Source organism: Psittacula echo (assembly GCF_963264785.1).
Source record: "Psittacula echo genome assembly, chromosome: Z".
In the NCBI taxonomy this organism is placed as follows: domain Eukaryota; kingdom Metazoa; phylum Chordata; class Aves; order Psittaciformes; family Psittacidae; genus Psittacula; species Psittacula echo.
Genome location: NC_137742.1, coordinates 4,080,579 through 4,108,091, shown reverse-complemented (window position 1 = coordinate 4,108,091; position 27,513 = coordinate 4,080,579). Strand labels below are relative to the sequence as shown.

Below are 27,513 nucleotides of genomic sequence, written 5' to 3'. Positions count from 1 at the left end.
GAGGCTTTTACCACACAGTCATGTAATTAAAGTTGTAAAAAAAAGTGATTAGCTTTTCCTCATTATGAATTAATATTGGCAACAGGGTGAGTGTGACCACAAGCATGCAAAGCATTGTCTGCTGCAGTTTTATGAGGGAGCATATGGCAATACTCATCCATGGTGTAACTCTTCTCATATCTATTCTGTTGTATTTCAGAATGAGTCTGGCCCTATCCCATTGATGATAATTTTAGTGGTAACTGTCAATTAATATATCACTGTATTTTGCAAAATGGACTCCTTGAATACAATGGACTTACAATCAGCTGCTTTATTATGTCTCACTGTATAGAAGCAAGAGAGGTCTATTAATCTTGTTTGCCCATTTTAATTCATGCACGTACCTCGAATTCCAATTACCTACATTAGCCTGATAAAGCAGTAGAGAATGTGCAAGTAAAAAGGGCATTTCAATAAGGACCATTTGGTGCTTTGAGTGGTAGCAAACAGACCAGACTTCTTACGTTTGGCAGTGATGGAAGAAGGAGCTGAAAAGATACAGGTTTATCTGTAAAAACCTGCCTAGTTTGGTGAGGATGAAGTCAAGGGATCCAATATTTTGGCTCGAGGACTTTGAATAGTGGGATCCATAACTAACCTACTTTGTGAGCACAGCAAGCAGAGAAACAGGAAAATATACTTCACTGTGCATCAGCAAGATACTTTTGCTCTCATTTGAAGAATCTCAATTAGATATCTTAATTTTTCTGTAGAAATTGCAAATTACAGAGCTAGTTATACTGGGCTGAGAGTGACCATACTTTCAGCACTTGTCTGAAAATCACAAGTTCATTTTGGACAAGCAAAAAAACCCTAATGAGCTGTCCTGGACTTCAATCAGATATTCAATCATTTTATTTTCATAAGTAGCAGTGGGTTGGGATCACCACTCTGTGCCGTAACTGTACCTGTTCATAAAGCGTACGCTCTATCTTTTTGTCCTCTTTCTTTTTAGACAGCCAGCGCTCACACAGGAATATGAATGACTCCTCTGTTGTTTCATCCAGGATCTCTACTTTATCCAGGAACCAGTCAGGACTGAACATGCTGTTGTCGTGACGAATCTTGATCTTATACAGGATGCCAAGGTCCACAGCCTGTATAGTAAACGTGTCCTCCTGCAGTGTGTTCAACAGCAGTTGCTTTTGTTAAAGACCTCTCAACAGATCATCTACCAGACAAAAGCAAGTGGAGACTGCAGGGCACGATGTGCGTTTAAATTCTGTTTGACATGATGGTGTTTGGTTAAGGGCTTTGCAGGAGTATGTAGAAGCATATCTGTATGCTAAAACTGTTCTGCAGGGAAGTGTTTTGAAGCCTGCTTCTGCTATGAGGGGAGCTGCATAAAATGTCACTTTTACAATCAATTAGAATATTGAATTTCTGGAATTTTACATCCTGATTTTTTAAATCTAAGTATACTTCCCTTTCTAACGCAGTGGGATTTGTATGGGCAATCCAGATACCACAATCTTTGGCATCATTATATCTAAGTATCTCCATATGAGGCTGTGAATATGACTCATGGGCTGACCACAGAGTACGACTTTTGGAGTTATTTTGTCAAACACAGCTGTAGTTTAGATCCCATCAATTTATCATGCTATGTGGTGAATTACAGTATATACTTTATACATGCAAATCAGTTGCACAGAGTCTATGCGAATGAGACACCTCAGGTTTCATGTGCGCTCTCAAGCCTACAGCTAACAATTCAGGCCAGTTTATATGGATCAAGATCATAATTTGTCTGTCAATGACTTCACAAAAGCATCTACCCATTTGCTGAAGTGCCTGTTGGTTGTAATACCCAGCTGAGAATCTATACAAATAATTTTAAAAGGTAATGAATATGGTAAGTGGTATCAATCATTTCATCCCTCATAGGAAAATGCAGCCTATAAAGACAGTCATGGACTTACTAGGTTAAAGACTGTGAAATGGGAAGTGTTATTAACCCCTTGCATTTGTACCTGTCCCCTTTCAAACTTGTTGAAGTTTGTTTCAGATTTGCTGAGTTTTCTCTCTCCTGTGTCCCCCAGATCTCCATACATATTTAGGAAAACATTAGCATCTGTCCCAGCACCGTAGATATCTCCAGTGAACACGCTGATCTTGTAGGTGTGAACTGCAGAAAGAAAAGGAGGTGTGATTTCTGGTCAGGTGAATTATCAAGATCTATTCATCTTAGCTACTGAATTTACCGACAAAAATGGTCCCCAAGCTTTCTGCTTATCACTCAGTTCTTGGATGCTTAAAATCCCATATGCTTTACGCTTCCAGGCTTCTGGTAATGATCCAAAGACTGGGGAATCACTGGGCTGAAGTTTGCTGACTTTCCTTTTCTCCATCTAATCAATGTCTGTCTATTGCTTTGATCACATAGTTCACAGTTAAAAATGCAAAGAATCATGGTTATTACTGGATGCAAAGTCCATAGAGGTGGGGGAACTCAGCACCTTTTCATACCAAGGCTCAAGGGACATACATCTGAGAACAAGTGATTCAGTGTTGTGAATTCTTTATATTTCATCTGCCATAAACAAACCCATGAATTCAGATGTGCAATTATTACCAGAGTTAATGGTGTGTATCTCTATAAATTCCACAAACAGAAAGAGAACAGGTTTCTGGGTCCTTTTGCTGAGACAGTATTTAATTAAGGAAGTGCTGGAGCTGTACTGTTTAAGTACGTTTTCTCTTTAGCTTGCTCAATAATGGTGCAATAAAATCCCATCATGTCTTTAGTAATGTACTTTACTAAACCTGTTAAATACTCCTATTTTTATTTTGCTACTCTTTTTTCTAATAACACAGGGAAAACAAACAGTTACTGAAAGCATCCTTTCCAGTAAAACAGTTAGGAACTACACAAGTCTCTGATTACTGTGGTGGCATAAGAGCCTTGGAGAATGCTTCCTTGCAAATCCCAGGGCAATGCAAATGGGAAAGAGGCACAAAATCTTAGTTATGATTCTTTTTTGCATGTTAACAGCATGAAAGAAAGTATCTCTATTACCTTTTTGTTCTGTACTTAGCTTTCCCAGTAAACCAGGGACTATTCTGCTTCATTGTCCATGAAGGACTTCCACTGATTTCTCTAAGAAATGGAACAGGATCATTACCTGAGACTATTCAACAAGCTAGGTACAACAGGTTTTCTGGTTTGCCTCTTCATATTATGTCCTGCAGTGTTATAGCTTAATATTAAAAAGACAACTGTTACACTAATAATAAAGAAAGTAATGAATAAAGGCAACTCTATGCATCCTTGTTTGGTTTTCACTTGCCAGTTATGGACACCTTCAAGACTGAAATGTAGTCTACTATATAAAAAATGATCTTCAGAATAACACAAGCTAATTTTCCATTGTCATTTAGATTGTGCCACAGCCCAAGATGTGTGAGGACTCATGGAGATGAAGAAGACATAGTTCCCATCCCAGATATTTATCTAAAGCAGAAGTCCCCAAACTTAGTTCTAGCTCCCAATCAAAAGAAACCTTTAATTATTCAAAAATCCTGTTCCACAGATTGTAAAACTTGATTTAAGTCTCTGCTTTTTGAAGATAAAAAATATTCACCTAGGTTAGTTATCACATAGTAACTAATGCAAGGTATCATAGAATGAATCACAGAATGGTTTGTGCTGGAAGGTACGTTAGAACTCATCCAGTTCCAACCCCCTGCCATGAGCAGGGACACCTTCCACTGGACCAGATTGCTCTAAGCCCTGTCCAACCTGGCCTTGGACATTGCCAGCGATAGGGCAGGTAAAGCAACAGAAGTTAGTAAATAAAAGAAAATGTCATGCAAGCATCTAGCAGTGATGTATTTACTCACTGATATTAAAACTGTCTTTGTCTCTGCAGGAAAAAAATCTCACATGTAGTTCCCAACAGGAAGAAAGAGCACACTTCTCGCTTTTAAGGGCACAGTGGTCAGGCTCCAGCCTTCCTTAAAGCAAGGCACCTCTTCCCCTGGCAATGGAAAACACTTAAAATCCATCTAAATTCCACTCTGACAGTGGTGTACCGTAAATTTAAATCAGACTCTGAGAGAAAATAAACAGGGAGAGAAATTATTTTCTCTGTTGAATCATCTTGTTGCCAGATGCAAGAACCAAGAATGAAAATGGCAGCTGAATTCAATTTGCTCTACTCAGAGTGTAAGAAGGTGCATGACTTCTCCCAAGGGCAGAAGGAGTGGGAACAGTAGGTCCTAGAGGAAAAATACTTAGGATCAGCTGGACAAACAGAGAAGCAGCAATTCTGGAATGAAACTTGAGTTCTTGTTCAGTTGCTTCAGCTACCAGGAAAGCCAAACATAGCATACGAACACTGAGATAGGCTCAGAACTGAGTAATTAATTATTCTCTAAATTTCTTATTTATTATTCTATTTATTATTTATTATAATAATAAATTTATTATTTATAATTCTCTAATTTGACTCTAAATTGGAGAGACAGCGATTTGATAGATGAACCACTTGGTGGATAAAGAACTGGCTGGATGGCCGCACGCAAAGAGTTGCGGTCAATGGCTCAATGTCCAGCTGGACACCAGTAACGAGTGGTATCCCTCAGGGATCAGTGTTGGGACCGATCTTGTTCAACATCTTTGTCGGTGACATGGAGAGTGGGATTGAGTGCGCTCTCAGCAAGTTTGCCGATGACACCAAGCTGTGTGGTTCAGTTGATACGCCGGAGGGAAGGGATGCCATCCAGAGGGACCTTGACACGCTTGTGAGGTGGGCTGATGCCAACCTTATGAAGTTTGACCATGCCAAGTGCAAGGTCCTACACCTGGGTCGGAGCAATCCCAGGCACAGCTACAGGTTAGGCAAAGAAGAGATTCAGAGCAGCCCTGCAGAGAAGGACTTGGGGGTGTTGGTCGATGAAAAAATGAACATGAGCCTGCTTCAGTGTGTGCTCGCAGCCCAGAAAGCCAACCATGTCCTGGGCTGCATCAAAAGAAACATGACCAGCAGGTCGAAGGAGGTGATCCTGCCCCTCTACTCTGCTCTTATGAGACCTCACTTGGAGTACTGTGTGCAGTTCTGATGTCCTCAACATAAAAAGGCCATGGAACTGTTGGAACAAGTCTGAAGGAGGGTTACGAGAATGATCAGGGGTTGGAGCACCTCCCGTATGAAGAGAGGCTGAGAAAGTTGGGGCTGTTCAGTCTGGAGAAGAGAAGGCTGCATGGGGACCTCATAGCAGCCTTCCAGTATCTGAAGGGGGCTTATAGGGACGCTGGAAAGGGATTCTTCATTACGGACTTTAGTGACAGGACAAGGGATAATGGGTTAAAACTTAAACAGGGAAGTTTAGGTTGGATATAACGAAGAAGTGTTTTACTATAATGGTGGTGAGGCACTGGAATGGGTTGCACAGAGAAGTTGTGAATGCTCCATCCCTGGCAGTGTTCAAAGCCAGGTTGGACAGAGCCTTGGGTGGCATGGTTTAGTGTGAGGTGTCCCTGCCCATGGCAGAAGGATTGGAACTAGATGATCTTAAGGTCCTTTCCAACCCTAACTTTTGTATGATTCTATGATTCTCCTCCTCAGGGGCACTGGTAGGGTAGGAAAGGAAGAGGCAGAGTGTACAGGACAGGTGAAGTTGGACAAATGTTTGCAGAGCCTGGAAGAAAAGATAGAAGAATTTTGTTAGGCATTAGAGGAGATGTGCAAACTATGTCTGTGTGAAAGGGTGTCTGTGACAGGTTTATAAATGACCTGCAGGAAAATAATGGTATTATTGCACAGAAGTGCTTCAGGTATAACAGAAGCCAGAGAACAGGAAGGGGAAGAAATGTGAACAGTCATACCAGCGTTGCATTTGCTTGAACCACATGTGTTTTATTAAAAAAAAAAAAAAATCAGATTAAAAGGTCCCTACTTACTCATGGTATTACGTTACCTTCTAATGGGTCTTCAACTTCTTCCTCTATCTGCTTAAGTGTCCCATCCTTCATGAGTTTTTCAGTAAAAATTTCAGATGGTACCAGTTCTCTGACAATCTCGCCATCATCCTCAGACTTCGCAAGCCATCTTTCACACGGAAATGTGACAGTTTCTGAGCCCTGAAGTGAACATGACAGAGCTAATCTCTTCAAAACAATGTGAACACATGTTAGCATTTCCCCTTTGAAAACACTCTGACATGCAGGCAAGGATTTTCAGCTCATGTCTGTATGCATTTATATGCAGATGCAGACCTGAAATAGTATACAGAAATACATTTCCTCTGGAAAGAGGACATCTGAGGTCTCTGAGAAGAGGCAGAGAACAGTATTCCCAATGCTGTGTGAGACTGGATGTATGAACCAACAGATCTCTTCCCTTCCCAGTTTTCAATCTTGCAAATTCCTTATCTTGCAAAGTCCTAATCAGGACTGCACCATTCCTGCTGAAGCTGTGTTTTACTGAGACACTGCAATCCCTCTTCTATCCTTATTCAGGCAGCTTTCTCTTTGAAGTTAGTAGGGGATTTTTCTGAGACAGTACTTCAAGATTTTGCCCTATAATTCTGTGACTCAAGCTGGTTTCCAGGCAATTCCTATAAGCACATTAAGAGGGAAAAATACTGATTTAATTTTTTGACCTTTTGTTTTGACTTCATTTTGGTGGAAACAAATATGATTTCTATCATCAAACAAACAAAAACAATAGAACATGTGTTTTTTACTTGGGAAACAAAATCAATCCCAGACTACTCATTAAGAACAGACTCCCATAAGGCCTCCAAGACGGTAAGATGCAGGCAGCTTTCTGTGTGCTGGGCACCCCGGGCTATGTCTCCGTAAAGAAAGGGGCATAAGCCATCATGCAAGCTGCAAAGACCCCAAGTCTGAACAGAAAAGGAAATGTTTTAATCTCACAGTAACTAAATAAAGGAATAAAAGAATATGGCCTTTTCCTTACTGACAAATTCATAATTTCTCTCTTAAGCAGCACAGGAACTTTCTTCTGCTACTTTATGTGCCAGCATTTTTATGTATAATATACATATGAATACTGTCCACCTTAATTACTCTCATGTAATTATTTATCAAACTAATACAGGGTCCTTTCTTCACTATTTTTATTATTTAAATAGTAAAATATTAATATATAGTAAAAGAAGGGAATAGATCTCCCTGTAGCAATCTTGAATATTGTTATCATTGTGTAATACTGCCTTCAGCTGTCAGATCCTGCCCTTTCTGACTTGGTCGCTGGGGAGAAATAAGTTGTGCAACTAACATGAGAGGCACACTCCAGTCACTGCTAACCTTGCATGAATGGGCCATCATATGATCATGCACAAATCACAGATGAGTTCATCTGCAGGAGCTGAACCCCTCCAAGGGGTTTGTATGATCAAGTGTCTTGACTCTGCAGCAGAATCAGCTTTTATCCACACAGCCCAAATTTTCTGCTGTCAACAAAATGCCATTTCTCCTCCTCTCTGCTGCTCTCTGCAGTGCTGCTGTTTACCCCCAGACTTGCAATGTTTAAATCTGTAAAGTGGTTTGGACCATGATTAGTACAAAATGGTGTCAAACAAACTAGCACCACTTTGGATGATTTCAAATATTTCACTTTCAAGTGTTACTTGGGCGGTTTAAGCAAAATACAACACCTACGGACTGGCCATGCCATTACAGCTGCCTCCTCATTTCTGCACTGTCTGTCTGACCACTTACCCTGTGTTATTTTGCTGCATGCTGGGCTGATGAGCGGTGCTTATCTCCCCACCTACAGCCTGGGAAGAGAGGGCTTTCCAGACGATCCTTCAGTGCTGAAACTTTCTTATTCAAGTAGAGATCCCACCTCAGTCACATCTCTCACTTGAAGCTTTTAACTGCTTCTAAACTTTCATAATGTTGGCTGTACATGCCATTGATATGAACACTGTTTGCTAATAGAGTATCTAGGGACTTGAGTATCTGCACAGTGGGGCATAATGTGCAGTAATTGCAAGAGTTAATTGTATCATTATTGTTAATCACCATCTCATTGCCATAGTCTTTATTGGGGTTTCCTTATTAGTGATTGCATTAATATTTAAGTGACGTAAAGTGTGCTGCTTTATGTTACCCATGGTAACATCCTCTTCTAGCTCTGAACAGGATTTGTTTCATTGGATTCTGAGTTTGGCCCAAAGCTAGAAGCAGGGTACAATAATGTGCTAAAAATCAGTGCTTTGTCCTTCCCCAGGTTGTAACAAATGAAATACAATCATCAGATATAACTGGCATGCCAAGACAGAGCTTTACTTGCATGCAACAATCCTCGTTTCCAACCCAAGTGCTTTCAATTTAATTTGAAAAGTTACTGACCTCATTTTTCTTTTGCACTATTACAGATACATCTAGACCCATCTTAGCAGTCTAATCAGGTAGCACAGCTTTTAGAAGTGTTGGCAGCATATTGCTATGCTGTGGCAGGTCATAATATCCTGCAGCTGATCAGTGGCATCATGCAGTGTTCTGCTTTCATCTTTTCTTCCCATGCCATAATCAGAAGATAAGCAGACTTGTAAATCTCTCAATTTTTAAGTTGTTCATGAGTTTCCTTCCTTCTTCCACTTTCCCAGGTTTCTCATCGTCCTTTAAGTGGCTCTAATGATGGCAGAGGCATGCATCATCAAGACTCTTTCTGGACCAAAGGAAGAGCACCCAACATGGAGCCCTCAGGAGCCTCCTAAGTGCTCAGTTAACAGTAGGTGTAGAAAAAGGCAGCACAGAAATCTCTTTTGTCTTGGTTTCCATACCTTTGTGTGTCTCCCTTCCCTAGCCTATGACCAATAACAATATCTCAAAAAAAAAAAAGTAATCTTGTCCATTAACTTAATGAAGTTGTGCAAGGCAAGGGTTTGTCAATACACAGATAAAGGGTCTGATAGTAACAGACTAGCAAAAAGCTAATAATAATAAAGAATCAAAGAGTATTGGCTTGTGAAGAAGCTTGTATAGGAGGATACAGACTTGAGCATGATGAGGAGGGTTTTGGCAGACCTTTGATTTGATCATGAGGCAAAAAAGAGTAAAAAGTATCCTGGAAATTTTGATGGAAGGAACAAGACAAGAAGTAGGTTCACCATGACTGAACAAGGTGTGTTTACACCAAGGCTAGATATCAAAAGTCACTTCAGGAGGGGAACAGACCTGAGCACTGAGGTGGAAATGAAAGCTGACATCCCTTTGAATAAGGGGAGAAAGGACAAGACAGAGGAAAGAGCCTTGGTGCTGCCAAACACAGCTACTGCTCCAATTCTGAACTGGTCCTGAAGAGGTGATATTCTTCCAAACTTCTCTACAGCCAGATTCATTCCTGTTTCTACAGCCAACATCTGAAAGCAGGGCTGCGGAACAGTTTCTTAGGTGGACAAGGTCAAGATGTCCTATCTGGCTGTACTGCCTTAATCCTATTGACATAATCAACCAAAAGTCCTGGCACCTAACTTGATGTTTTTTATAGGCGTGATTCAGGGACTTGCATTGACAAGCATTTTGCTTGTCTTAGTTGTACCAGCTCCCTGCACTTGTTCTTCCAGAATTATGGGGCTGATGAATTTATTTCTTGTCCATGTTTAGTAACAGTAACTTTTTAATTTTGAAATAGTACACTCACTTCCTTGCCTGTGATTGTTCATAACAAAAGTACACATGACAATATTAAGCTTTCATCACCCAAAACCATTATCTAAGCTAGCCTTCAGGACTCAGAGATGTCCAGCAACAGTGGTGCAGTGCAGTACAGGGACATTGGCTCAGCCCCCTACTTCTTTAGCTGCATTTACACAGTGATGGGTACAAAGTCAAGAATCTCCCCTCTCAGTCCAGCAAGCAAGTTGTGATACCATTTCCCTCAAACTCAGTGAGCAGATTGCTCCTTCACACACCAGATAAAGACTAGCGAAGACTTCCAAAAGGTTTAGGAGCCACATCACTGCTTTGCTCCCATCTTCTGCCAGGATGGACTAAGTCTACTCTAGTCAAAAGGTAGAATGAAAACAGCTTTTTTTTTTCAAAGTAAAGTAATGACTGCAGAATCTTATAGTCAACATTTGAAGAATAAAGCATGGTAATACATGTTTGTTGTCTCCATATCCAAAGCTCTAGCAAGTTCATTAGTGTGCATTGTTCTTTAGGGAGTCGTTTTTCACTGTTAATCATGCTTTGTGTACAGAAGATGCGCTTTGGGAAATGGAAGCAGCTGCTGATGGAAACATTCTGCAAACTGCTGGGATTTGCAGCCTACCTTTCCATTTGGCAGCAACCTCCGAATCGCAACACGGTCCAAATGCCATCCAGAGTTCAGTCCTCCACCCTTGTGTCCTATGCGGATCTTTTCAATAATGTCACCAATGTCCTCCAGCTTTTTCCATCCACAGAGAAAAAAGAGAGAAAGAGATATGTTGAAGAGCAGCAGATATTTGAGATACTACTTCTTTAGCTTATTTCCTGTTTTTCCAGCCTGTATGGAGTTCTAGGGGAGCAAATACTAGAGTTGTTGTCAGTTATGCCCTAACTTGAATTTTAGCTGCAGGGTTTCTCTGAACTTCTGTTCCAAATATTGAGACAATCTTACCTTACACAAATTACCAACAATATAAGATAGGTTTGGCTGCCTAGCAGCAATCCTGCAGCTCCGGCTTCTCTGTATGAGTGGGAATGAAAGTAAATGCTTAGAAATTGCAATAGTGATGCTTTTTAAGTTATTTTATATCCTTTTTCTTTTTAAACACTTACATGCACTCTTCAAACACTGAAAGAATAGCTTTGAGGTCAACGTACAATATTAACAGCCTGGCATTTTGTATTATATCTCTCCTGTTCTGCCACAGAATTTCAATGTCATTCTGAACAGGTCAAGAGGGTCACTATCATATGAAGTGGATACTATTTTTTTAATGCCTCACCTTATTACTTGAGTAACTTGTTATTAGTTCATTACTTTTAAGTCATCTCCCTTACAAAGGATTGAACAGGAAAAATTGTATTTTCTCTTAAGTAACAGCTTCTGGTTATTTCACTGCAAGTTTTTGTATAGCTGGCCTTTAAATAAAACAAGGCTGGCTGCAAACCTCTTGTTCATAGGAGAAGCACACTGAGCTGTCTTTCTACCCATAGGGACTTGGAATCTTGTTTTCTTGGAAACATGAGAAAACTGAACATCTCAATTTGGACCACTGGAGACTACTCCTTTCTTTGCTTCCCATCTGATAGAATTGCCCCATACTGAAGCAAAGACATCAGTAATCAGTGACCGCACTAGTCACGGAGTTTTGCACTCCATACAAACCGGGTTTGACTTCATCAGCCCTGTCCTGACTTTAGACAGCATAAGATTCATTGCAAAATAATTATATGATCCAAACTAATTTCTAAAACTCACACATGCATACAAGTATGTACTAAGGGAAAATTATTTTCTCCTCTTTTGTTCTGTCCAAGTACTAATATTTCAATGAGGCTTTTAATCAATACATAGCAATACCATGATGATTGACCAGTAAAAATCCATGTTAAAAAAGTGGTCTTTACTCTGCTGTAGGCATCGGCAGCAAATCATCACTTTGGAGCATAGCTGAGAACAGTCGCTAACCTTTTTTGCCTCTTTTGTGAAATACAAAATGGTAAAGGCAGTTAAAACACTAAAATAAATGGGCCATTCTCAGTTTGTGTGTTCTGAAATCCCCAAATTGTTTTTAAGGTCTGTTGAACTCCAAATTATGGATCTACACAAGTAGATGAAAGAAGAACGTATTTTGATCATCCCCATCTCCTGCAGCAAGAGGAACCGGCAAAGACAGAATGAGGCTTGGGGACAGGTTAATATGATGTTATAAATCTGGAGAACAAACAGCATTTCCACTCTCTTCATCTAAGAAAAATACTGATGTTTCAGGTTCTACCCAGCCTAAAATAAATCTTATGGAATAAAGGAATAACAATAACACTCAGTTTAAGATTTATACCTATGGGTTAATGCAATCTCTATTATGAAAAACTGCATGGAAACTCTACCAAATAAGCCTTTTGCTTTATTTTTAAGGAATCACACTGGGGATTTATTTTATGATTCATGCCATATAACAACAATATGGGCTGGAAGTATTTTAACTTGTTTAAAAAGTTTAGTTTAAGATTTGCCTTCAATTACAAAAACAAACCAAACTCAAAACACAGAGGTTGTAAGGTCTTCTATGAAGTCAGTGTTGGTGTTGCAGCCAGAAATGGAGGGTAAGGGCATGAAGCAGTACCAGAAGGATAAGCCAAAGCAGGACTGTCTATAGTTTTACCTCTTAAAAATTCCCAGTAATGAGTATATTATGAACGGGAATAGCTGAATACATGTAAATGAGCTCACTCGCTGATGTGCATTGGCTTACTGTCTGCATAGAGTTCTATAAGAATATGCAAGCAAAAGATCTTTGAGATTTAAACTTCTCCCTAAATTTATTTAATAAAACCCGTAAGACTTAATATAGAATTAAACATCTCAGAAATAGAATCCTTTCCTTTTCCCTGATGCCTAGTTCCTTAATTTGTGGTATCTATAAAAGTTTATGCATTTTTCTCCCTTAAGTGCTACAGTAGGAGTTTCTGCTTAAGATAAATTGGAACAGGCTGCCCAGGGAACTGGTGGAGTCACCATCCCTGGAGGTATTTAAAAGACGTGTAGATGTGGTACTTAGGAACATGATTTACTGGTGGACTTGGCAATTTAGGTTAGCAACTGGATTCAATGATTTTAAAAGTGTTTTCCAACCTCAATAATTCTATGATTATTTATTAGTTTTGTAGACACTTCAGGAAATGCTTGATAAGATCTTTCAAAATGTTAGCCCTGGGTATTCAAAAATCATGTTGACTGCAACAAAGTAATAGTCTCTGTGTCCAAGGATACAGAGAAAAAGAGATGTTTAGTTTGCCATAAAGTTAGCATAAATGAACAGATCATCTACACCAAATGATGTGCTATGTAAGTAGTGAGCACCATGGACTCTTCAACATGATATGCTGAAACAGGAACATGAAATGATGCAAAGGGACCTTAAACACAAGGCAGCTAATTTCAGTGATACTGCAAGCACCTGGTTCCAGTTACATTTCAAAGTATTGCAGACTGCAAGAGAAAGCAAATATACAAGAAAAATAAGAGTGTTAAGGAGAGGTACACATATTAGATCTGGTATGCATAGTGACTGATACCCTCTCTTTACTAAATACAGTCTAGGAAATGGAAGATGCAAAGGCCTTCCTAAGTGGCTTCAAACTTTACCTGGAAGGGCAAGCCTTTCTATCTATGCATGTACATCTCAGCTCCATTATAAAGTTGCTCAGGCCTTTACAGGGTTTAACATAGCATTAAGCCATAAGGACACTGCAGGTTGATACCTTTGAATTGCTACTAACTGAAGGTGTGTAAGAAAATATTTGATCCAGTTGCAGAACACAGTTCTTCAAGAAAAGAGCTGAAAAGCTTTTTCTTAAAAGGGAAGTTCTCACTTCACTCCATTTTATCTTCTTAATCCCTTTAGAGCAACCTAAGATCACAGAATCATAGAATAGTTAGGGTTGGAAAGGACCTTAAGATCATCTAGTTCCAATCCTCCTGCCATGGGCAGGGACGCCTCACACTAAACCATGCCACCCAAGGCTCTCTCCAACCTGGCTTTGAACACCACCAGGGATGGAGCATTCACAACTTCCTTGGGAAACCCATTCCAGTGCCTCACCACCCTTACAATAAAAAACTTCAACCTTATATCCAATCTAAACTTCACCTGTTTAAGTTTTAACCTGTTTCCCCTTGTCCTATCACTACAGTCCAAAATGAAGAGTCCCTTTCCAGCATCCCTATAAGCCCCGTTCAGGTACTGGAAGGCTGCTATGAGGTCCCCATGCAGCCTTCTCTTCTCCAGACTGAACAGCCCCAACTTTCTCAGCCTCTCTTCATACGGGAGGTGCTCCAACCCCTGATCATTCTCGTAACCCTCCTCCAGACTTGTTCCAACAGTTCCATGGCCTTTTTATGTTGAGGACACCAGAACTGCACACAATACTCCAAGTGAGGTCTCATGAGAGCAGAGTGGAGGGGCAGGATCACCTCCTTCGACCTGCTGGTCATGTTTCTTTTGATGCAGCCCAGGATATGGTTGGCTTTCTGGGCTGTGAGCGCACACTGAAGCAGGCTCATGTTCATTTTCTCATTGACCAACACCCCCAAGTCCTTCTCTGCAGGGCTGCTCTGAATCTCTTCTTTGCCTAACCTGTAGCTGTGCCTGGGATTGCTCCGACCCAAGTGTAGAACCTTGCACTTGGCATGGTTAAGCTTCATAAGGTTGGCATCAGCCCACCTCACAAGCGTGTCAAGGTCCCTCTGGATGGCATCCCTTCCCTCCGGCGTATCAACCGAACCACACAGCTTGGTGTCATCGGCAAACTTGCTGAGAGCGCACTCAATCCCACTGTCCATGTCACCGACAAAGATGTTGAACAAGATCGGTCCCAAAACTGATCCCTGAGGGATACCACTCGTTACTGGTGTCCAGCTGGACATTGAGCCATTAACCACAACTCTTTGCATGTGGCCATCCAGCCAGTTCTTTATCCACCGAGTGGTCCATCTATCAAATTGATGTCTCTCCAATTTAGAGACAAGGGTGTCATGTGGGACAGTGTCGAACGCTTTGCACAAGTCCAGGTAGATGACGTCAACTGCTCTACCCTGTCCATCAGTTCCTTAGCCCCATCATAGAAGGCCACCAAATTGGTCAGGCAGGATTTCCCCTTAGTGAAGCCATGCTGGCTCCCACCAACCACCTCCTTGTTTTCCATGTGCCTTAGCATGCCTTCCAGGAGAATTTGCTCCAAGATTTTGCCAGGCACAGAGGTGAGACTGACTGGTCTGTAATTCCCCGGGTCATCCATTTTCCCCTTCTTGAAAATGGGGGTTACATTTCCCTTTTTCCAGTCATCGGGAACTTCACCTGACTGCCATGATTTTTGAAATATGATGGACAGTGACTTTGCAACTTCATTCACCAGCTCCTTCAGGACCCGTGGATGGATTTCATCAGGTCCCATGGACTTGTGTATGTTCAGGTATTTAAGATGGTCTCAAACCAGACCCTCTCCTACAGTGGGCCTAGGGTCTTCATTCTCACAGTCCCTGCGTCCGCCTTCCAAGACTTGGGTGGTGTGGTCAGAGCATTTGCCAGCGAAGACCGAGGCAAAGAAGTCATTAAGAACCTCCGCCTTCTCCAAATCCAGGGTAGCCAGTTCTCCTGATAGCTTCCGGAGTGGGCCTACGTTATCTCTACTCTGTCTTTTACTCGCTACGTACCTGTAAAATCCCTTCCTGTTGTCTTTAACATCCCTAGCCAAGTTCACTTCTAACTGGACCTTAGCTTTCCTAGCCTGGTCCCTAGCTTCCCTGGCAACATCCCTGTATTCTTCCCAGGTTGTCTTTGCTTCCACCTTTTATAAGCGTCTTTTTTCCTTTGAAGTTTCCTCAGCAGCTCCTTATCCATCCAAGGAGGTCTCCTGGCCCTCCTGCTGCACTTCCTTCTAGTTGGGATGCAATACTCCTTGTCCTTGAACACCAACCAACAGTCTTGGGCCCTCCTGCCCTCTAGGGTTATATCCCATGGAACCTCACTAAGCAGGTTCCTGAAGAGGCCAAAGTCTGCTCTCTTGATGTCCAGGGCAGTGAGCTTGCTGCACGCTCTTCTTACTATCCTGAGGATCTCGAATTCGACCATCTCATGATCTCTGCAACCAAGGCTGCCCTGGAGCATCACATTTCCAACCAGCCCTTCCCTGTTGGTGAGCACGAGGCCAAGCATGGCACCTCTCCTTGTCGGCTCCTCTATTACTTGCAGAAGGAAGTTTTCTTCCACACAATCGAGGAACCTCCTGGATTTCTTGTGCCGGGCCGTCCTTCACTCCAACAGATGTCAGGGTGGTTGAAGTCTCCCATGAGAAAAAGGGCCTGCAAGTGTGAGGCTGTTCCTATTTGTCTGTAGAGTGCTTCATCCACAAATTCCTCTTGATCTGGTGGTCTGTAACAGATCCCTACAATAATGTCTCCTGTCACTGTTCTTCCTTTAACCCTTACCCACAAACTCTCTGTTGACTGCTCACCCATCCCCAGACAGAGTTCCATACTCTCCAGCCTATCCCTAACATAAATAGCAACTCCCCCTCCCCACCTGCCAGGCCTGTCTTTTCTAAAGAGCCTGTAACCTTCCATTCCAGCACTCCAGTCATAGGAGCCATCCCACCATGTTTCTGTGATGCCTATTATATCATACCCCCATAGACGTGCACACATCTCTAATTCCTCTTGTTTGCTCCGCATGCTATGGGTGTTTGTATAGAGGCATCCGAGCTGAGCTCCAAATGAAGCCGGCTCATTGGCTGGAGCAGCTGGAATATCTCTACATTGCTCCAACAACAGCAAGCATCTTCAATCTTACCTCCACAATGAACTGATTGACCGAGTTCCTTTCAAAATACATTCTTTGCTCTCTCTTGTTGAGGCACAGGGATTTCTGCTGAGTGCAGATCCCATCACTTCCATAGAGAACAATGAAGACATCTGCATCCGTGCCAGCTCCAAAGATATTGCTGGTGTAGACCGTGATCTCGTAAGGAACAACTGATTTTGGAAACAGCAAAAAGTTAAATAAACCATCAGAAGTTTGTAAGCAGCATTCAAATAACCCTAAAAAAAATAGTGAAGCAAATCTGGATTAGAAACTTCAACAGTTTTATAGGACAGGGTAGGAATCACAGATGGTCATTTAGTTAGCAATCTGGTCTATGTACTATGAGAATCATAGAATTAGAGAATGGTCTGAGTTGGAAGTGATCTTAAAGCTCATCCAGTTCCAACCCCCTACCATGGGCAGGGACACCTTTCACTAGACCAGGTTGCTCCAAGCCCCATCCAGCCTTGTCTTGAACACTTCCAGAAGCCAGAGGAACTTCCTTTAACCCTATAAGGCAAATTGACCTTGATGCATGTTCATTTACTGATATTTTGGGGTTAATCCCATGATAAGAAAGCACTCAGTATATTTACGCTTGTCGTCTAAAGTTATTGAAATGAGACTTACTTCAATAGCTCAAGTCTTAAAGCAAAACATGAATTCAGAATTTTTAGAACAACTAGGCAGATGGATGAAGTTAAGCCAAGTGGAGCAGTACATAAATATCTGAGATAGCCTTACTGGTAAAAATATCTATTATTTTCATTACTAAACAAGTGACAAAAATCAATCATAATGAAAAGAAGTAAAACGCTCTTGTCCACTCTGATCTAGTTTCCTCTTCATACTATCTTCTCTGTAACACCAAGGCAAATACCAGGTCACCTGTGAATGCAGAACCATGAAGGTCAAGCCCCTAAATACTTCCTTATTCTGTATCCTTGGTTTCTTCAGAGTGTCCTGTGACCCCAAAATCTGAAAAGTCTTTTTGCTCTTTCCTATCTTCATAGCTTCTCAGGCCTGAGTTGTGCTGAAACATGATTCAGACTTGTTCAGGAATAAGACTGACCATAGAATAAGACTAGGGCTCTGTTCTGGCTCTGCTACAGATTTGCTGACTATTCTGTTTCCAAAGTGAGATGGTGTTTATCTCACAGAGTAAGAAATTTGTGTTGAGGTGTCTGCACATCAGATATTCATGTTCATCTGCAGATGTAATCACTAAAGCCAATGCAGTTTGAAGAAAGAATCAGACAAGCAAATGCAGGCATCTTCCTCTGGGTTAGCTGAATCATTCTCCAAATTCACCTTCTGTGAATGAAAAAACATTTATTGATGATAAAAGGAATTCAGACTTTCCACTGCCATGAGGACATGCAAATTCAGGTGTGCCATTTGGAAAACTGGATTGTGTCCCACTCTCCTTTAAATCCTTTCTGTAATCTATTGATGAAAGATTGTGCTTGGGCACCACTGATTTATCACAGGGAGTTCTCCTGCCACAAGCAGACACAATCCCTGTAGTCCACCTTGCTATCCTTAAGCACAGCCAGTGCTATCACCAGGATCCGTGCCCGGCCATCCCTCTTCTATACACGGCCCACCCAGCTTCCACCATTTCCCACCCTCACTACTATTTTCTCAGCTGCTTGTCTTTTGCATCCTCCTACATTGCAGCGACTTCAGTCATCTTTGCTATTCACACCACAGCTTTTTGTGCTACATTACAGATTCAGCATCTCTGCTAGGGTAGAGAGAAGGTTTCTGGCACCATAACTGTTACTGTTGGAGTAACTCTAATTATGTGTATCAGAGACTAATCATTCATTAAAAACTCAGGCTCTCTAAATACAGCTCTCAGAAGAACATAGATGAAGTTTCCTTCTACAGAGAGTCAGCCTGGAGATACTTAATGTTCTTTTCTGTCCAACCCAATGAAATCCACTCTGCTGTGCTACAAGTAAACTGGAATAGTTTCTCCAGTATGTAAGGGGAGGGAAAAAAAAAATAATCCTGGAGATCAAAAATCACATTCTATGCATTATGAATTAAAAATGATCTCTGCTGAAGTTCATGGTGCTTGCTCTTGTTGCTTGAATATTAACGTTGGCTTAGAACTGAATCAGCAAAGTGGCACTGTAACAAGGTCACCAGCAGCACAACTTTCAGCTGTCAGACACCCATTTCATTTACATGGCACTTTTAAAATTGCATCCCCATAGGGATGATTTTAATTGGGCTGACGATGACATGTTTTTATCGTTTGTTCAGTGTGAAACAATTCTGGCACAAGTCACCATAAAACACATCAAACCGGTTTAGTTACCTCTGGCAATCTGAAAGCCCAGGGTTAATAGTTAGGAAATCAGAAGGCAGTAAATAGCACAGTGGGAATGGTTTAAATGGTGAAAGAGCCAAATCTGACACCAAATCTAGTGCAAGCTTTTCACCAGAGAAGCTTATTTTCAAAGGCTGAATGTGGACTGCTGAGGAAAATCTGGTTTACACAAACTGTGTACTTAAAGGCATGGTATGCCAGAAACCCTTACATCATTGTAATATACAGGGACATTAATAAATTACATAGTGAACATCTGCAAAAAAATTTTGACTGGGATAACATGGGAAAACCTGATGAGAAACACATATAATGTCTCTGGGTTATACTCACTCCCTTGAACTTACTCACTGTATCTATCTACCAATTTATTTTTTCAGATACAAAGACTAAATGTCTTCCAGTTGACTGACAAAAGTGAGGAAGGGAGCAGAAAGTATCTGTTCTTCTGCTCCAGACAGTTTAGGCAAAGAAGGCAAAGCATGAGAAATAAAAAAATTAGCTTGGCCAAAGCATACGAGAGTCACAAAAAGAAGACTTTTGCAGATCCTCAGAGAAGAAAGATAATTTGTAGTGATTGTAGTGACAGCACAGGGGATGACGGGTTCAAACTTAAACAGGCAAAGTTCAGGTTAGATATAATGAAGAAGTTCATTACTGTGAGGGTGGTGAGACACTGGAACAGGTTGCCCAGAGAAGTGGTAAATGCTCCATCCCTGGCAGTGTTCAAGGCCAGACTGGACAGAGTCTTGGGTGACATGGTCTACTGTGAGATGTCCCTGCCCATGGCAGGGGTTGGAACTAGATGATCTTAAGGTCCTTTCCAACATAAGCCATTCTATGATTCTATGATTTTAGCATACAGACTGCAGGGTATGAGGATCAGGACACTGGAGGGTTGGCCAGCCAGTGTCAAGGAAACCTTGAACATGAACCTAGGTAGCACCTCGCCAGGGCATGGAGATGGAAATCAGCTCTCAGGTTCCAGACCTCCTCCTACATCACTGTGGCATCCAACATAATAAAGGGAAAAGGCAGTTTTGATAGCCCCCTGAAGGTGGGCCAGGAAATATTTGTTAACAACTTGAAATGAAACAGATCAAGGAGGGACAAATCAAACAGTCATGGTGCTGTGAGTTACCTACACGCAGTCAAGGATGCACATGTGAAAAGGGAAAGAGAGGTCTACAAAATAAGCAAAATAATGTTTTCAGTCATTTATCCAAGAGAGCCATATTATCCAATACTCAATATTCTGGAGACAGGAAAAGAATTTGCCTGAATAGAAGAATTTGGGTATCATAGCAGACTTGAAAATTAAAAGCTTATTACTCAGAAAGAGCTGAGTTTACCCCAAACATTAGTTTAGAGGGAATTGAAGAATAAGGAGAAACTGGAGAACACTAAAAGAGGCAGACTGGTGCAATACGATCAGAAAAGCACAACACTGAAGAAACTGTGGAAGAGCATCTTTCAACAAGAGAGACATGTGCAGTGCCAAAGGCACTGAGGGAACCAAGGCTTGGAAGCAGGACCAAAGTGTCTGCTTTGTCCACAGAAACAGCAATACTAAAATGGAGCAAGATCAAAGGGAAACTGGAGACAAAGAAGACAGCTTGGAATGGGCTGAGGACTTGGAGGTGACAGGGCAAGTGGAAGCAAGAATACAATCATACAAAGCCACATGGCTTCTCATGACTCTCTAATTTGGTAAATACAGGAAATGTTGGTCTAGGGCACCGTTATGAACCTTTTTGTAATAATCAGAATAGTTGGCATGTGATGCATTTACAAATTTTTCAAAACCAGTTCAAGGGACAGGCCAAAGCAATAAAACTGCATGAGCTAGGGAGATTTTATCCTCTGTAACGATGGGTGTATCCTGGGGAATTGGCATTCTGCTCACATGGGATATACTCTGTTGTCTGCAGTTCTGCAGGAAAGATAATTCTTTCAATGGCTCCGTCATCCTCTGATTTATCCAGCCAACGGCCACAAGGGAACTTGTGGCACTGTCCCAGTGATGGGGCATCCAGCTCCACCCATTCCAGAAACCAGCCAGTTGAATTACCTATGGTTTGGAGAGATAACAGTGAATAATCCACAAAGCCTTTACAGACAACAGCAAATGAATTCCAGACTTTTGAGAAAGAATTCTACCTCTCTGTTGCAGATGGAAAAATAGAATGGATACCATGAAGATCATTGCAAGCGATTGTCCAGGTTTGAGCTAATGTGCTTTAAATTTCTATATGTGTCAGGTTAAAGATATGCATGTGGAAGTGCTAATAACCATATCCCTTAGATTAATTTGCTTTTGTAATCAGACAGGGAGTTATCAGCAAACATGTCCCTTGATGCCCCATAGGGAAGGAATCCATGCATCCTTCCACTCCTTCCCCTGTTTGCAGTAGAGACACAGTCATATCTAAAAAGCAGCCAGGACCTGATGACCAAAAAACCAAAAATATTCGTAAATAAATGAGACAAGCCTATAGATGTGACAAGAAAAAACATGGTTTGGTGATGTATGAGAAATCTCTCTAAAGATGTAGCTGCAAAACTAGAGAGCACTTTGCAGAGAGAGAGGTTGCAAAACTACCAGCAAGTTGCCACCACTGTGCTATAGTAGCAGCAACAGCCAAAGAGACAACAAGGATCTGTCATTAAAAGCTAAATTAGGTTTGGGGTCTTGGAGGCAGGTAATTTTGTACAGCAATGTGCCTAAAGCACTAGAAATACTACATTACAAAGTAGATTATCTTACCTTTATTGTCATGGCCTATCTTGATTTTTTTCAGGTCTCCGATGTCCACAGACTCCACTGTAAACTCGTCTACCTTCCCACGCTCAAATTTGTTCTTGTTAGTCTTTGAGGCCTTCAGGCTGACTATCCCTGTTGCGGTGAGGCAAAAGGACATTGCTCAGCATGTGAAACAAATCCTTTGGGAATGTCAACAATGGCATGAGGGAAGTGGCTAAAATGTAAAAAAAAATGGCTTTTCATCACAAGATCTGAGCTTTGTCCCTTCCCCCAAACCCAAACATGCATCAACAAGCAAAATACACAGAATTCCTTTCTTGAGTGATCCCCTGGTAGTGTCACAGGGACGATGCTGGTGTGCTATGTTCAAAGCTAAAGAAATCAGTCCTGCCCATCAGTTACTTATCACTCTCATAGACATCTGAGTCGCCGCACACACAGCTTGTCTGCTTCCAAGAGGATTTGTTCATCAGCTGATTAAATACTTTTGAGCTACTCAAAAAGGCAGAGGAGAACTGGATTTAAGGAGCATGCTGATTCATCTCTGAGGAAAGCAAATCATTCACTGCATTCAGTACTTGGTAATGTAGTCCCAGTCAACTGTGCTGTTTCTGTAATTGAAATTAAAGCCTTTACATCAGCAGCTGGTGCAAATCAGCATCACAAAGTTCAGCAATGATTTACAGCAGCTGGTGGTATGCTCCCACTTATCACGATGTATGTGGGGACAGAAAGAACAAGGAATTGTGCTAAAAAGGAGTGAAGAATGGGTACTGAGGGAACCATGACCTGCCTTTTCAGGTGTCCAGCAGTGAGGTGCTATCCTTTTCCACTATGTGAAGCCATACCTGTATCATCTTTACTTCCATAGAGTGTGATGAAGACATTGGCATCTGTCCCAGCATTCTTCTTGTCCCCGGTTTTCACTTTCACCGTGTATGTTGTTGATTTAGCTGTCAGATAAAATACCTTGATTAAAGAGTGTGAAGTCTGAGAAGAAATTAACTCTACTTTTCATTGCATATGTGTGCTTGGTTTGGGTTTTATTTTGATTGTAATCTCTAATTCTCATTGTATGCTGTGGTAGCTCCTGGGGTGAGCTGGGATATTTGGTTGCAGACTCAATGTACTGCTCCAGCCATTCAGTACATTGTCTGCATGTCTATAGATAAGAAATGCGCTCAAGGTATTTGCTTCCTGGGAATCTGTAAGGCTCTTCAAATCCACCTCTGCCTATAATGCTATTTCATTTTAAAAACCCAACACATTACCCCACTTATTCTAATAGCACCAAATAACACATATGTGCAAATAGCACCAAATAATATATATGTGCATATAGCACATACCACGAAATACGTGCATGTTGACGTATGTAGTTCATATTCACGAACACACCCTTTATCATAGCATCCTTAGGGAGATTTCTATCACACCATTGTCTAGCAGGCAGTTTAAAGTCACGAAAATTGTGGAAAAGTCTATTATAGTCATCACTGCACTGCAAAGACCTACTCAAGATTTCCAAATGGTCACATTTCTTCCACAGTTAGACACATGTTTCCAAGATGCTGCTCAGCCAGAAGGTCCTCCTGAACCAAAGGGATACCTAATTTGTGGAAATCTGTTTGCTATAGAATTTGTGGAAATTATTTTGTATTTGAAAGCATATGAGGGGTGAGTTCAGGACTTTTCACTGGCAGTGAAGAAATAGAAGTGCTGGGCACTCAGCACCTTTCAACATAATATGCAAGAGTGTGTCATTGCTCTGTGGTTACTGTGCAAAATTACATACAAGAGAGACAAAGTTATTTTGGAAGACAATGGACACAAGCAGCAGGATGGAAAGTAAGACATATATAGGTCCCTTCCCTTTCTCTGGTCATGTTTGCTCTCTGCTTGGTTTATGTTGATGTGTTCAACCATTCCAGTCCACAATGTGAAATGACCGGGAATCATGCCTTAGATATTAGCAACAAGTGTGCATTTCACTTGAGAGATGATGACTGAATGTGTTATACATCTTCCCAGTTTTCTCACTTTGGGTCCAATCATGCAGGATGATTAAATCACCTAAAAATGAGGAATGTCCATCCTCACTGGCTAACATGCACTTCACACTTCATTAACACCTGAAAATTTCATGGTCAGGGCAGAATTACACACAGCATGCTAACTGCTAATGCCCTCAGCAGTGCTAATAATTTGGTTCCTTTTCAACCCCACACTGGAAGAAATATAAGGCTAACATAAACCTTTCTGTTCCAGGCCCAGCGTTGCAAGAGACTGGCCTTCGTTTTCCGAATCTTTCTTTACAAATGCTTCATCCACTGGGACCAGCTCCCTGACAATCTGACCGTCATCTTCCTCAACTGCTAACCATCGCTGGCATGGGAAATAATACCTACAAGAATGACAGCAGCACCCAGCACTTACACAGTACTTCACAGGCTTTAATAACATACACAGAGATCAGAGGCTACTTTAAAACAAAAAGCAAAAATACTTGAAGCTGAACAATACATCTGTTTTGTTTGAGCTCTGTATCATTTGTAGGAGATAAATCCGTAAATAGGTTAGCGAGCACTGACTGTAAAGTGCTGTTTCTGAGCTGTCAACCTCATGCGAATGATTTCTTTTGGTTTTCAGTCCCGGAAAAAGTTAAATAACTTAGGAGAACCTCCAGTCTCTCAGGCATTTTACACTTATGAAGAACGGACTCATTCTGAGATCCTTACAAGCAGTCCCACCCATCAGAGCACTGCACAGCTATTAAGCATGTGACTTCAAGCACATTTCATATCAAAGGCAAGCCTGTATTTCAGATTTCTTACAGCCCAGGCTTTGCTCATCCAGTTGTCTGTGAAAATCATGGAAGTTTGCTTAGATTGCGGCTTGCTTTTGGCCCAGATCTTCACATTAAATACAAAAGACAAACAAAAAGTGAGGTCAGGAACTTCCAGAGTGGAGCTTTGAAAGGAAACATGAGTGCAGGCTCTGCAAGGAGGGAAAGCCCCTCACAGGAGAAACAGAGAAAAGCTGAGTTTTTTTCAAAACACTGCTGGTTCCCAAACTGCAGAGATGCTGGGGCAGCAAAACCCCCCACAGAGGTACTGCAGCACAATCATCACAAGGCTTCCTGTGAGATGATGAGGAACTACAGTGATGCCCTTCTGCATCTCCTGCAACTTCCCATGGTTCTGTGGGATCCTGAGAATGTGCCCCTGTTTCTGACCATACAAAAAGGGTGCAACAGGCTGCTCACGTGGTGCTGTCCTTGAGGTCAACAATCTCTACCCTCTCCAGGAACCAGCTTGGACTGGTTCCTGAGTTATCATGGCGGATACGCAGCTTCTTCAGCTCACCCAGGTCAATGGCTTTGATGGTGAACACATCCACCTGCACAGAAGGCAAGAGGCAAATGACAGATTTCCCAGAAAGGGGGAAAAAAAGGCAGCAAAAGGGCAAGGGTTATGTTTTTTCCCATTAAAACAATAGGTATTTCTACACCTACTTTGCATGAATGTACTAAGATAATTACAGAGTTGAGCTCTCCCATTAACACTCATTGTTGGCTTCTACAAGGCAGTTAAATTGAGCTGCACAACCCTTCACTCCTTTCTTTACCTCAGTTTCAGCTTCCTCCATGTTTAACTCGTTTATTCTAAATCTCATCCCTTTGAGGCATAGTATTTTCCCTCAGATTGAATCTGGAACTGGACAAAAAGGTATTGACTACATGGAAACTCTCCTGTGCACCTCCATGTGTTTTATTTCAAACCACAGAATTTCTTCCTATTTTTACTACAATCAAGAGGTTCATTTATTACTTGTATTAGTGTGACAGGATGGTCTTTGTTATCATAACACTTTAAGCATCTTAATGTGATTAGCTTGTTGGTGGACTTTGGGTTTCTATTTCCAAGAGCAGAGAATGTTATATTTGTAGCTTGGAGCTATTCCCACTGAATGAAAAACCATGTGCAGGTTGCAGTTTCATCAGTGCCAAGTTTATAAATCACGGTGAAAAGCTTATTTAACAACCTGAAGTCTCTCTTTTTGTGATTCCAAGTTTGCCACAGCTGCTTATTGTTTCTGTAAGTTTTTGTTATTCAGAATTATTCCTTCAGCAATGCCTGGCTGTAATACTAGTTTGTTAATTGTTCGTGAACATTTTTATGGCAAATATTTAACCTGCAAGTGATATTGTTCAATTGGACTGGATTATAATGCAATTACAGCACATAGTGTAATATTGGTTTTATTCCCTGAGTGGCTGAGTAGAACATTTAGAATCATATTTGTAATCTAAATTTTGACATACTTGAGCTCCCTCACAAATATTCTCCAATGTTAATTTAGAGTTTGTGGGTTTCAAACATTATTACCAGAATGCTCACAGGAAGCAGATGCAAAAGGTAGCTTCAATGTAGAATTGGTGCTCAGCTTATTATTCAAATGGATTTCCCCTGAAAAATGTTTAGAAGCACTTTGCTTTAAATAATATGTCTAAGAAATAAAATTCATCTGAGCTGCAACCTGAAAGAAGAAGCCAAGCCTTGCTGAGAATGAATGGCCAGCATGATAACTGAGAGCTCTGCCAGCCTCCTGCTTGCTTAAGTGAGTTGACTTCATGCATTACCTGTCCTGTTTCAAACTTGTTGAGATTATTCGACCTTTTCAGCTGGCGCTCACCCGTGTCTCCTCTTCCTATGCCATAGATGCTCAAGAAGACATTAGCATCCGTCCCAGCCCCCCAAACACTCCCAGTGAGAACATGGACTTCATACGTATTTTCTGCAAGTAAAATTGCAAGAGCAGATCAGGAGAAGACCAGAAACAGCCATATTCCATCAGATCCATGGCTTTGATGGAGCCCCAGAATGCCAGCACAGCCAGCTTTAGTAAAGATTTTGTCTGGAGCTTGTTTGCATCTATCTTCAAACATGAGCATCTCTATCTTTCTTCAGCCCTTGTCACTAAACATGTGAACACTTAGAGTTTACTAAACTCTCATCCACAGTGGTAACTTGTGTGATTCAAGACCAGAGAGAAGCCCTGAAGAATTCTACAGATATCTGTAGAGATCTGTATTTACAGATATTCTACAGAATGAGAGTATCTTTAGGATACTCCCATTTCAGGCTGTCTCCTCTCCCTTCCCTCTAGTTTAACCACTGTACTCTTCCTCCCCAGAGCTGATTAACCAAACCACAGTGTAAGCTACACTGCAGGCCTGGGGCAACGGGGTTGCTGCAGGGCCATAAATGGTCCTGCAAAGCACCACAGTGTGATTATCATTCTCCATGCAACTGCTGTATCCACATACACACACACATTCCCTCTGATATTTACCCTCCAGGGCAGATTCTCCCTCAGGCACCAGCTCCACCACAAGCTCCTTATCTCCTTCATCTTTAGCCAACCAGCGGTGTGCCACAAACGTATAGACATCCATTACTTCTTCCTCCTTGATCTCATCTTCTTCCTCCTCCTCAGACTTCTTCTTTTTCTTCTTCTTCTTTTCATCAGAGTCCTTTGTCCTTTTGGCAAGCCGCTTCAGCGTGACGCTCTCCAGGAACCAGCCATCCCCAATGCCCTTCCCATCATGGCCCATCCGAATCTTATATATCTTGCCAACATCTGCAGCCTCTCTCTGTCACCAAGGGAAAGTCAGCATCCAGGAGGATATAAAACATCTTAACTTTATAAAGTGCATTCTTAAAAATGAGGAGCATCACGTCTACCACCCAAAACATCTAAGCAAGGATAGGATCAACTTTTTATGCAAGCTTACCTTTACTTTTTCCTTCCTATTTTATTCTTTCATACTTTCCATCACCAAATCTCATCTTCTGAACAGACAGCTGAGTAT

At 41.5% G+C, this 27,513-nt stretch overlaps 1 protein-coding gene across 1 annotated transcript in view; it reads right to left on the bottom strand.

Annotated features, from left to right (window-relative positions):
• Positions 1-27,513, bottom strand: part of LOXHD1 (lipoxygenase homology PLAT domains 1) — a gene marked incomplete at both ends in the record, with an annotated part of 158,425 nt that overhangs the window by 51,493 nt on the left and 79,419 nt on the right. Inside the window, 12 exons of the mRNA XM_080637336.1 lie at positions 951-1,160; positions 2,016-2,170; positions 5,965-6,127; positions 10,293-10,409; positions 16,522-16,703; positions 20,781-20,945; positions 21,642-21,770; positions 22,487-22,591; positions 23,894-24,042; positions 24,904-25,037; positions 26,281-26,435; positions 26,994-27,294. Of these exons, the coding sequence (XP_080493462.1) occupies positions 951-1,160; positions 2,016-2,170; positions 5,965-6,127; positions 10,293-10,409; positions 16,522-16,703; positions 20,781-20,945; positions 21,642-21,770; positions 22,487-22,591; positions 23,894-24,042; positions 24,904-25,037; positions 26,281-26,435; positions 26,994-27,294 (1,965 nt within the window). The remainder of the gene's footprint in view (positions 1-950; positions 1,161-2,015; positions 2,171-5,964; positions 6,128-10,292; positions 10,410-16,521; positions 16,704-20,780; positions 20,946-21,641; positions 21,771-22,486; positions 22,592-23,893; positions 24,043-24,903; positions 25,038-26,280; positions 26,436-26,993; positions 27,295-27,513) is intronic.